The sequence below is a fragment of the Cryptotermes secundus genome, unplaced genomic scaffold (genome assembly GCF_002891405.2).
Source record: "Cryptotermes secundus unplaced genomic scaffold, Csec_1.0 scaffold122, whole genome shotgun sequence".
NCBI lineage: Eukaryota > Metazoa > Arthropoda > Insecta > Blattodea > Kalotermitidae > Cryptotermes > Cryptotermes secundus.
In genome coordinates, this window is record NW_019738954.1 from 451,252 (window position 1) to 464,394 (window position 13,143).

At 42.7% G+C, this 13,143-nt stretch overlaps 2 protein-coding genes across 18 annotated transcripts in view; one reads left to right on the forward strand and one right to left on the reverse strand.

The window, feature by feature from the left end:
- LOC111871353 (ubiquitin-like-conjugating enzyme ATG10) overlaps positions 1-13,143 on the reverse strand; it is a 647,673-nt gene that overhangs the window by 428,224 nt on the left and 206,306 nt on the right. For 10 of the 11 annotated variants that reach the window (XR_002844008.2, XR_002844007.2, XR_004513764.1 and 7 more), the window contains exon 3: positions 5,179-5,245. Coding sequence is in view for 1 of the 11 variants with exons in the window: in XM_033754225.1 (XP_033610116.1) it covers positions 5,179-5,201 (23 nt within the window). In the remaining 10 variants the exon portion in view is untranslated. The remainder of the gene's footprint in view (positions 1-5,178; positions 5,246-13,143) is intronic. The other variant, XM_033754225.1, reaches the window with a different exon arrangement.
- Positions 1-13,143, forward strand: part of LOC111871351 (protein vein) — a 330,532-nt gene that overhangs the window by 134,493 nt on the left and 182,896 nt on the right. The gene's annotated exons all lie outside the window — the stretch shown is intronic.

Below are 13,143 nucleotides of genomic sequence, written 5' to 3' on the forward strand. Positions count from 1 at the left end.
ATGTACGTGTTCACGCTGGATTCACGGCACTCTACCGCTGTTCTAACTTATTAGCGAAGGTAACAACGCAATTCTACACTAAAGTATAAGGAACTTTTGAAGTCAGACATGAGATTAAACGCGTATCAGCAGTGATATATTCTAGGAAGATAGGAGGAAGTTCTGTAAAAGAAATATCTGAAACGAAATTAAGCCTATGTTGCTGCCTCGTCACCAGACTGCAGGGCAAAGCATGGCGAAAACAATAGCTAACAGATGCTTCTAAAATGTGGCACAGTTCAGATATTTTGGAACGACAATAAGAAATCAATATTTAGTTAGGAGGAAATTAACAGGCGACTGAATTCTGATGCTTGCTACCATTCAGTTCAGAACCTTTTGTTTTCTCGTCTGCTAACAACGTAAGAAATAGAATATACAAAACTGTAATTTTGCTTGTGGCTCTGTATGGGTGTGAAACTTGGTCTCTGACATTAAGGGAGGAACGTAGACTGAGGGTGTTTGAGAACAGGGTGTTGAGGAGAATATTTGGACCGAAGAGGAATGACGTGACAGAAGGTTGAAGAAAATTGCATAATGAGGTGCTTCGTAACTTATACTCTTCTCCAAGTATAATTACGTAGAATGATCATGCGAAGGGGGATGAGATGGGCAGGACGTGTAACACGAATGGGAATAAGAGGAACGGGTATAGGATATTGATGGGTAAACCAGGAGGAAAGAGACCATTAGGAATACCAAGACGTAGGTGGGTGGTTAATATTACGCTGGATCTTAGAGAGATAGGATGGGGTGGCATCGACTGGATTTATCTGGCTCAGGACAAGGACCAGTGGAGGGCTCTTGTGAACACGGTAATGAACCTTCGGGTCCCATAAAAATGTTGGTAAGTTCTTGATTAGCTGCACGACTGGCCGCTTCTCAAGTAGGGCTCAGCTCCAATGTACGCTCCACTGAGGATTCTGAGGTTTAGGTTCTGTACTTGAGCATGGATTATTTGATAACAATGGTAACAAATGGAGATTACATTCACAAGTATATTAAGAAAACAGAGAACTCTGACTACCAGTGAGTTCAGGACACTTCCCACCACCAGTACAGAACCATGTGAAGCTACTTATAATTTCATATTTGTTTCTTCGTGAAACTTGGGCCCTCTTCCTAAGGAAAGACCACGAATTGAGGGAATTTGAGAACAGGTAGCTCAGGAGAATGTTGTAGTCTAAGAGAAGATAAAGTTGTCCCTGTGTTTAATTCACTAACTACCATGGCATGAAAGCGTATGGGGGGAGCAGAGATATAGTTCCTTCATTCTTGACTTCTGCACTAGATGGAGGTGAGTGGTCAGCTTCAAGCTTCTTCTGCTTTTACTCCCGGGGAAATAATCCCCGGTACTCATTGGATAGGAGGTTGGGTGGCCCCAGAGCCGGTCTGGACGCTGTGGAGAACAGAAAAATTTCTTTCCCTGCCGGGAATCGAATCCCGACCTCCGTCCCGTATCGCGTTCCGATATCGACTGAGCTACTCCAAGAGAGGAGGAGTAAGAGGAGCTGAATAACGATACCTTCACAAATCGCACCCTCCGCCAAACATGACGAAGGTGACCAAGTAAAAGAGGATGAAATAGGCAACGTATGCTGCAAGAATGGGAAATTCGAAGAATGAATACAAAATTTTGATAGGAGAACCTGAACTTGGTTGGGAGGGGATCCTAAAGAAATACGTGTAAGATATGAGGTCGTTCACTACGTTCACACGACTCAGACTGGTGGGCTCTTGTGAAGAAGTGGGGAATCTCTTGTTTAGGTGATCTATTTGCGCCTCACGAATGACTCCACTTCCTGAAGGGAATTAATTGAATATACTGTAATAAGACCTCCCGATGTAGTCAAGTGGATGACTCAACATCTAGACTCATGCAGTCAATGTATTCTTTCAGAATCATATCAGGGTGTTACATGGATAAGCATATAGATTGTGCACAACATCATGTATGAGTTTCTCTTCCTAGAAGCCAACTTTAATCATTTGATAAACGTAACTTAGAGTTACAGATTCTTCCATCTGCCGTAAAAAGATAATGAACGTAGTTTGTTTATGATTATATCACCCAGTCTCCCAGTTTCCTTCGTCCTCTGTCTCTCTGGCGATTGGTAATTATATAACAATGCATAAAACGATCCATGCACACAGATATTTCGTCCTTAAGGAACCACATGTGATTGATCGCACAAGACATTCTATTGTGAGCATACTTTCCTTATTTCGAAAAATAAAAGAAGGCTTATGAGATCACCTTGTTGTCTGTGTGTGTATGTATCCCGCATTAACTCTTGAGCAGAGAGTTGTCCTCTAAAAATAGCTTCGAGTCGGACCACCTCAAACAATTCCTCTGTTGATGGCCTGCATTACAGTGTTTCCACCTTAATATTGCTAGGCAACGGCCCGGTAAACGCGTTCCTAATCATTATTACCCTCTTATTATAATAAGCAAGACGTGTTATGTTATAGCCTATCTTTTTCGGAACATGAACTGAATGAAAAGTAAGAAATATTATGTTTGGTACTTGAAATGCACTAACTTTTATGCGTCTGTTAAGAGATAAGGGTCTAGTGTTTTTGTTTGCATTGTCTATAAGGTTCATTGAGACGCGACAGCCACTCATACACATTTGTAAGCGTATTAGCATTATGTAATGTTTATTAAGGATGTGTGGCATTGGAAGAAATAAGTAGTTTCATAATTTCAGTACGATCTCTTGTACGAGACTTAGTCGGTGTAGCGATGGGTTGGACGGTATGGTTTCGCATCCAGGCAGGATCAAGGTTTTCTGTTCTCCACAACACCCCGACCGACTTTGCGGCCCACCCAGCCTTCTATTCAATGCGTACCGGAGGCGAATTCCCTGGAATTAAAGAAGCCGGGGCGTGAAGCTGACCACTAAGCTCCAGCTAGTGTCCAAGTCAAGAAATGTGGAGCTATACCTCCATTCCCCCATTTGTTTTCATGTCAAAGTAGTTAATTTATTAAATATGGGGAAAAATACTTTTTTTACGTACTGTGGAGGCAGGCGGTGGCGTAGTTGACTGAGGCACCATGCCGGAAGGTCGCGGGTTCGATTCCCGTTGAGGTCACTGAATTTTTCTTCAATTGACCTGATCCTTCCAGCCGCATTATGGCACTGCGGTCGACTCAGCCTCTAACAGAAATGAGTACCAGGAATCTTCCTGGGGGGTTACGGCCGACCGGCACGTAAGGCTGACAACCTCACCGCCGTCACCGCCATCTGTGAGCCGATTGTCTAGAAAATGTGAGAGCCTCGACGTCTCACAATCCTATGGATCGCCACTCCCTGTTACAAGGACAGCTTTATTTTGTTACCTACTGTAAGAAAACCTGAGTGAATAAAGGCTACTTTAACTAGTGAACTTTGCATTGAGACTGACGGGTTATGCATTCATACGCCGTGACATATCGGCAATCACTTCAGCTGTACCGTACTGCGGGCAAACATACGCAATAGTTTGCAGGTGTCGGGTATCATTGCCTCTTGCATTCTTAATTATGCTTTCTCAGAGTATCAAGAACATACATCATTACTCAGAAACTACTTTAATGACATCTACCGTTTCTTGGCAGCAGCTATTATGACACTTATGTTCAGTGACTATCCAATCTTTGAAGGTTGTTTCAAATCTGTCCTGAATCCGAATACAGATTTAGTTTCAATAATAACAAATAATATGGCGAAGAATTATTAGTAGTCAACACGATCCTTGTTTAACGTAAGATCGTTCTATTTTATCGGCCTGTCCCTGCTGCGTGTGCATGTAGAGGTTCATACACGGAGGTTGCCTTATTCGTAATTGTAAATACTGCACCGTCAACGACAGAAATATGGCTACTTCTGAGGCAGGAGCAAATGTAATGTCATGAAACTAAGTTCTGTCTTCTCTTATCAGAGAATATTTACTCTCTCAATAACTGCCAAACGGCTGTGTCATTAGTTGCTATTAGAAGTACACCTACAAATCTTGTACTAGGAACCTTCTCCTACCTTGGCGATTAAGTTCCCTTACCTATTCCCATTGAGAACAGATTAAGAAATTATGAATCTTATTGACAGACAGGCTGGTAACATTGTACGCCTGATGATGACCCAGTATAAGGGTCGAAACATATAAATAAAAACATCTTGATACTGTCACGTGTTGGGTGTATAACGCGACAAATAACTTTACGCCGTATTGATACAGCGAATTTTATTGCACATTCGCTCTTACAGTCACAATTACTGCCCTCGGCAGTATCACAAATTAACACATCAAATCTTCTAACCACGCGTTCGGGTTTTCTTACCGCGACTGCTGCTATATTGCAACTGTCATCGGCGGCTGCTACATTTGAACTGTCTTCTTAGGCAGTGCAGTTCTCTTATAAACCATCAGCCAGACAACAGGAAAACGCCTCGCTTCCTTGTTGAATAGTCGCTGTGTTTACAGGTGTTGCTGGGCAACGCTGTCGAGAGTTGTTTACTGCTGCATAGCAACCGCGGCATCCCCCACTACGTCACTGTGGGAAGCGCTGCCACGTCACCGCGGGGTGGGGGCGGAATGTTGACTGGCCTGTTACCGTAGTAGCGACAGCGCTCCGATGTTACGTCACCGTTGGCAGGGGAGGGGGTGTACTGCATAGCGCAAATGCGTCACACTACCACAGTGTCTACTTTGTTTTAAATACAGAATATTGTTGTGTAGACTGTCATACTTGTATACGCAGTATATACCGATTATAACACAACAGGATGCATACTAAGAACGCATACTAAATTGATAGTTCTATAAGGCAGTATGAAACACAAAGCAGTTTGGATCGATGCTTGAATGAACACACCTATGGTAGACATATGGATAAGAAATGGTCGCACCAGACACCAAAATGTGTAAGAAAACACGTTTAGTCGCGGTGGGTGAAAATTCTAATCGACAACAGATGTCCTTCTGATGTTTACAATACAAGTAACAGAGTAAGACATACAGTGAGTTCCCTAGACAGGGTAACCATGAAGTGAAGTTGTGCATTAAGGGTTGGCCCGACTTGATAGAAACAGCGTCCGACTCCACCTCAAACCGCGCTCACAAAAAAAAAAGTACATAATTAATGAATCAGATACTGACCTAGCGTTGTGCACTGATGACATTCGGCTAAAGGGAGATTCTGGTGTATTCTCTTCGTTACACGAACCTGAAATAAATAAAAAAGAAATTTCTTATACTTAATTGTCAGTTTCTGTTATGGAAAACATTTTCTAGATAGCCATAGTCTGTAAAAATAAAACCACAAATTGGCCCTCTGTCATTGAGCAAGATGTTTGTAGACAAAGTGCTGAAGTGTTTTTTTTTTCGTATATTTTCAAACACATTCATGCACAGAAATGTATACCGTCTTTCTGAAAAATCGGTGTATAGTTTGTATCAGTACTTCAGTTTGGCCTCAGTATGATAATGAAATTAGCGACTGAGGATTGAAAGGATGAAACCTATAAGGGTTAATCTCTTCTGTGAAACCAAAGACGGAACTTGGTGATTGACACAGATCTACTGCTGTTGGTAACACAGGGAAACCTTGGCGTCTGCAACGGGTTATATGACGTGGTTAGGATGGGGAAGGAATATAAACATATTCGGGAGGAGAATCTACAAAATTAATATTTTGTAGATAGTGAAAGAGTCGATCGCAGTGGCCGCGCGGTCGAAGACTATGAACTGCCTGGGATCGTCGGTTCGAATCCCACTTGAAGCATTGATGTCTGTGTGCGCTTATTCTATATCTGTGCTGTCCCGTGTGCAAGTAGCGGCTTTGCAAACGGCTGATCCCCCGTCCAAGGAGTCCTACCGTCTGTGTAAAAGATCAAGAAACTGAAAAAGTGGCCAGGGCCTAAAAAAGGGCTATAAAGCCATAGATAGATATACAGACAGATAGATAGATAGACGGTAAAACAGATGCGAAGATAATGTTAAGATAGATGTAAGCTGTTTATGGAAGTGGGTTGGGTGGATGGGAGGCGGATGGAACTGGCTTAAGATCTTGTCCAGTTGCGGATTTTGTATTAGCGGTGTAGAACCTTCGGCTTCTGTTACTATAGAATATGTTTCTATAAGAGTGAATAAGTATTCTATCTCTGGACAGAGTATATTGTAGCGTGTATAGCTGTTGCTATGCAATGGCTGTGAGATAGTCGAATATACAGCGACCGTTTCTAAGCAACGGCTCAGTAAACACGTTATCGCGGAAACGAATACGCGCGTAACAATAGACTTAATGTGGAAACGGGGTGTTTTCTGTGTGGTCTGTGCCGAGATGTTATGAGGACAGTTTGAAGCAACCAGTTCATACGACCGTTCAAGTGACTAGACTGCCGTTGTAGCGGAAGCTACTAGAAACAGGTCATACTCTTCTGTACTGAGCCTGACTGAGACCCTGTATATATTTTATATACATTTATTAACATGTTTAACATGCAAAATGTAAATATCCTTTACATTGTGACAAATGACTTACTTCTGCAGACAATGACTCTAACAAAAGACAGACCCTTCCTCTCGTCAGAAGGATGCCCCACAAAACAAGACTGTAACCGTCAAACAGTAATAAATATCTGGTAATGAGCCCCAGATTGTGCTCGACACCAAGACTGACTGACTGACTGACTGAATGACTGATCGTCAGTCGCAATGTGACTTTGACTCTGACAACCAGTTCAGTTGAGCTCTGCAAGGGAGGCTGAGAAGAGACTGCGCTATAGTTGAGGATTCTCAGTTGATAGTTGACAAGAGTTCTGGACGGGCAGCTGTAACAAAAGGACCTGAGCGCGGTTGGCTGAACAATCTCTACTGTTAGAAGCCGTTGTTGGGGAACGGCTGATGAAGACAGCAGGCTGGAAAAAGGCTTAGCGGGTGTTATGGTGACTTGTAAAGCGTGGAGATTAGCGATAGCGCTGTAATTACTTGTAGTTCCCAGTGGTGTGTACAAGTAGTCTATAAATCCATTCACCAATCCATACTCCACCCAGAGTCACTCAGAAGCGTGACAATATTAAAGCATGAATTAGATGAGAAGTACACAAAATATTTTGATCGAGAAACCTGAAAGAAAGAGATCACTTAGGAGATGCAGACACGGACTGAAGGATAAAACTAAAGTAGACCGCAAAAATAGGTTACGGAGAGGTCACCATGATTTGGCAGGTTGATGATAAGGACCAGTGGCGGACCCTTGTGAACACAATGTAAAGTACTATCTTCTGGGATATAACACCGTGTAGTGCGTTGAAAGCCAACAGATGTATCGGAGGAACATATCGCCTCCATCTTCATGGTCGAATAAGTCGAGCCAAATACCAGCGTGAAACCATCACTGTGAGAACCTCACATCCTACACAATAATGCAACTTTGGGCTACAAAAAGCCGGGTATATTTTTCGCCAGCTGAGCTACTGTTAGATTCTCAAGATGGATTCTATCCCATACAGTCAGTTAAAAGCACAATGCACTTTGATTCACACGAATTGTTACAGTAGCCATATGGCGAGTTCTATATATAGTTTGCATGAAGGACCCTGCTCTGTGGAGTGGCCCAACGCAAAATGTGTTTTTGCATAGGAGTGTACAACTGTTGTCACATTACTGTGACCCTGTAGCACTTGTCCGTTGCATCTTGTTACGATGGAATCCCTGCACAGTCTTATGTGACCCTTACCGTTATACTTCGGACAAATGAATGAGCATCGCATACGAACATTTTTAAGTTACTTGTACTTAAGAATAAACTGTCTACGCTTATCTATGGCTCTATGGCCCTTTGTTGGACCTTGGCTGCCTTTTCAGTTTCTTGATCTTCTACACAGTCTGTAGGGCTCCTTGGATAGGGGATCAGGTCGTCGCAAGGCAGCTACCTACATAGAACAGCATAAACACAGAATAAACACATACAGACATCAGTGCGTCAAGTGGAATTCGAACCCACAATCCCAGTGCTTGAGCGGGCGAAGACAGTTCATGCCTTAGACCGCGCGGCCACTGTGATCAGCTACTATATCTATATACGTTACTAATCAACTAACTAACCGACTTTCTGGAGTAGAGCGGTTATTGAAAAGCTGGAAAACACTGAGCTGGGAAATGAATTTCTCGCCTTGTTGGGAAACTTAAGGTTCATTAACTCGTTCACATGAGCCGGTAATTGGTCCCTATCCTAAGCTAGATGAATTCACCGTACACCCTTCATCATACGCATTTAAGATTCATTTTAATATTATTTAATACTGTCCGTATATGCACGCATAGGTCTTCCGCCTGATTTTCCCCATTCATTTTAGACCAAAATCTCGTATGCATTTCTCACATCTCCCATTCGTTATATGTGCCCCGTCCGAAACAAACAGACAAACTAATTTATTAATTAACTAACTCCATGGAGCTTCTAGAAATATTATAAAACCCGAAAGCTCTTCACCGTGTCACAAGAGCCGGCCACTAGTCCCTATACTCAACCAGATGAATGCAGTCCATACCATCTCATCCTGTTTCTCGAAGGTCCTTTTTAATATTGTGTCATATACACCCGTTGCTAGGAAAAGACCTCGAAACAAACAACGAGTACAGCCGTTAATATGAAATAGGCGAATAAACAAATGATCGTTTCTGAGCAACGGCTGGGTAAACACGTTCCCGCGGAACAGAACACGCAAGCAGCAGTAGAAAACGGTGTTTTCAATGTAGTGCGTGCAAAATGTTTATAAAGAAGGGAACTGGGGCAATCCAGTCAGTTGAGCTCTGCAAGGGAGGCTGAGATGAGATCGCGCTATAGTTGAGTTGACAGTCGACAAGAGTTCTGCACGGAAGGCTGTGACAAAAGGACGAGAAAGGGAAGCTGGAGGATCTCCAATGTTAGAAGCCGTTGCCAGAGAACGGCTGTTTAAGACACAGCAGGCTGGAAAATGTTTAGCGGGTGCTGTGGTGATTTTTAAAGTGTGGAGATAAGCGATAGCGCTGTAATTACTTGTAGTTCTGAGTGGTGCGTATAGGTGGTCAATAAATGTATTCAATAAACAATACCCTCTCTATTGTCGCACACACCTAAATCGTGACGGTATTATCCCCATACCTACGAGTAGGTTTCTCTAGTGGTCTCTTTTCTCCTGGTTATCCCACTAAAACCCTGTATGCATTTCACTTCTATCCCATGCGTGCTACATGCCATGTCCATCTCATCCTCCTTGACTTAACGATTCTAATTATATTTGGAGAAGAGTACAGGTTATGAAGCTCCGCATTATGCAGTTTTCTCCAACCCTCTATTATTTCATCCCTCTTAGACAAGAGATACTGACTAACAGACTTCATGAAATAAGCCATTCTTGAGAAGCCTTGTGCAGCTACTCAAGGATTTCTCAGCATTTTATGGAACCTGAATGTTCAGTACCGTGTTCACAACAGTCCTCCACTGGTCCCTATCCTGAGCCAGGTCGATCCAGTCGATACCACCCATCTTCTCTCTCTAAGATCCACCTACCTACAGCTCGGTCTTCCTGATGGTTGGTTGCTTTCCTTCTGGATTTCCCATAAAAATCCTATGTGCATTCCTCTTCTCCCCATTCGTGCTAAATTCCCTAGCAATCTCATCCTCCTTGACTTACTATTTCTGTTTCGCGAGGAGTACAAGTTATGAAATTCCTCATTATGTAGTCTTCGCCAGCCTTCCTTCATCATCCCCTTCTGCCCAAATATTCTTCTCAGCACCCTGTTCTCAAACACCCTCAGTCTGTGTTCCTCCCTTAATGTCAGAGAACAAGTTTTGCACCCATTCAGAATCATAGTCAAAATTAGAGTTTTGTATATTCTATTTTTTATGTTTCTAGACAACAGACGTAAAGACAAAACTTTTCTGGATTGAATGGTAACAAGCATTACCCGAATTCAGTCTTCTCTTAATTTCCTCTTGATAGCGTCGGTAAATACAATGCTAACCATATTGTGGCGTGCCGCCAGGAAGGACGGACTGTAGAACGTCCATTGCTGCTCAACGACTAGCAATTCCTAGGCAACAAAACATAAACAGACCGTTGCCTAGGGAAGTGTTTAAGCGACAGAGACCGAATTGTTGAGTTCCCACAACAACAATAGGGCATCCATTGCTAGGAAGTGCATGGGTAGACACGCCTAACAACAATAAATGATATTTGTTGCCGAGCATCAATGTGTTTTCTGTGGGTGGTCCGTGCCGAGCCTATGTAGGGAGCAGTGGACCCAGAATAGTTTAGATCCAACGAGCGGTAAGGGAAGACCCAAGAACGAAGGCTACACCTTCTGTGCAAGAGGAAGAGGAAACGTCTGAAGGCGTTACTGAGAGTGATTATAATTGTCCAATAAACTTTCGTCTAATCCGAAACCCAGCGTTCCTTGTCGCGTTACCTAGGAAACAGGCGACAGTACTAACGAAAAGACGAATGAAATCTTAGTTAAGTCAAGGCTTTCGCATGATGCATTGCAGATGCAGAAGCTGGAAAGTGTTCGCGTGATGTATCTTTCGTAAATACCGCTTGTTGATGCATTTGCTTTCATATTATCTTCTAGGTTTTTCTTCCATTGCACTGATATTTGTGTGTTACCATCACCACATCCTGCCAGAAATGATACGGTCTTCAGAGTCTCAAAGACTTGTCAGCCTTGTTGCACTGTACAGCTATGCAATGATGAGAAACATTCGGCGTATTCGTAACGCAAAGAAAAAGAGCTTTTACCTTCGCCGTGTTTATTTGTCTATCCATATATAACTACTCGAGAACCCATGAAATTTGATACTGGCAAGTTTTGCTAAAATTTGTGAACACAGTCTGGTTTTGGTGAAAAACGGAAAAAAAATAACACGCACCTTACATGAAGGCCTACGTGCGATGCTGCGCGTATCGCAACGTTACCCTATGTCGTGGTCCTGAACAGATTATTTTCCTGTGCACCGTCCCTACTTACCCAGAGACGGTTCCAATTATTCACACCTTTCCGTGGGTTGAGTGATAATCTGCCTATGTCCCCAAATCGACTCCTCATCCTACACCCTGACGATGAAGGCAGAAAATTTCTCCGAAACGTATATGCCTACCTACAAGACACGGTGCCGCAAGCCGGGAGGTCCCAATCTGAACAATCTCTGATGTGAAAACCTCAGAACTTATAACTCACTACGTGTTTATCGGAGCGAAAAATATTTTAGATCAAGGTTGCTGTCATACAGATAGATGCCATACGCTTTCTGTTGAAATGTCAAGATGAGCTTAAGTAAACATATGAAGAAATATCCCTCAGTATTTCTGTACAAATGTCTCGCCTGGAGAATACTGCATAACGCGCAAGGAATAGGCAGCCATACTCGTAGTGCGTCTGGCTTTCATGGTATGCATCTGGAAAAGCGAAACACCTTCATCATGATATAAAAACCGTTTTTATACCTTTATTAATGCATGCTACAATCTCATTTAATCCTCAGCACAGTTGTGTACCTCTTTATTTTTCTTTTCGTTAATTCTTTGCTGCTTTCTTTAACTTTCTCTCTTCTCGATTTATTTTTTCTTGGAGTTTTCGGTTAATTTTTATAACTTACTTCAAGGACGTAGTGGTGGCGTTCGGAACCGCCTTCATCACAACCGCCAAAAGCATAAACTCGAACTGGGTGCCTCATTACCGCAAGTAAATCAGCCGTCCTCTGAGTTACACCACTCAGTTAACTGTTGCTGCGATAACACGGACGACAAGAATATAGTGAACAAGATTTCTGAACGTACGCTAGTGGCATAAATCTTATACCTAATTTCATAACGTGTTATTTAGTAGAACAGAAGGCATCGCTAATAAGACTGTTTATAATTTTGGGGTGGGAGTGTACAAAACTTAATAATTTAGTTATGTGAAAATATGTGAAAACTTATATTAATAACTAAATCTGAGGCGACGTAAAGTTGCACGCTGCAAGGGCACACCCGTCATGCAATTATCAGCGCTTGCCAGATCGGTACCTGGCAGACATTCTGGTGTGAAACAGGTGCTGGAACATTCCATAAGAGGAGCTGTCCTGCTTACCAATAATGTAAGGCGTGCCACGGATAATGGACATTCATAACATGTACATAAAGCTTACCGTACACGTTTCGCAACCGTTTTACTGAATCATGCTCCTTGCAAGGCTAGGATGTCAGTTGTATCGATAAACGGATATAACATGATATGGAGACAATGTAAATGCTCATACCACGGTTCCGCAATTTCCTGGTAGCGTATGATCCGCTCATTTACTCAACCGTACTGAAGAACTGTCGACTCTATCCATTGCAGAAAACCTTAGACTTTCCACTTGGATATTAGGCCAAAACGGAGCCGGGATAGCGCAGTCGGTATAGTGATTGGCTACGGGCTGGATGACGGAGGGGTTAGAGTTCGAGTCCCGGTAGGATCAAGAATTTTCTCTTCTCTACGTTGTCCATTAACCAGCTCTGGGGCTCACACAGACTCCTATCCAGTGCGTACCAGGGAATCTTCCCCCGGGATTAAAGTGGATGCAATCCAGCAATACGGAATTCCATAACGAATGACATTCCTCAAATTTGAGAGGCTGAACTTGTTATGCTTGCTGTTTTTTTTTTTTTTTTGTACTTACATTTCGTCCCTGAAGATTGATACACGGTAGCAGATCCGCTAGTGAGCAAATATTAACTAAATTCAGACCTTCACGGATGTAAAAATTGTAGCCTTGCCAACTTTTGTCATACGATCAACTGAAGTAACTACGTATATGTTCGGAATCAGTGCGCAAGTTCTGTTCCCCCAAACAGGCTCTGTATGAGTATATGACTGAACGGAAGCAACCGATGCAGACTGTCAGAGGCGGAAGCATCCTGCTACTCGAAGTTAACTGACTCCATGTATGCTGATACTTGCTCAGCTGGTCAAGATATTCCCCGGAGCTCAACTGCTCATTAGATCAACTCGCCGCTGGAATTTATCTTGACCCAGTTTAATCCAATTCACCCCCCACACACTATATTTCCTTACGATAAGAAATATATATATATATATAAATATATATATATA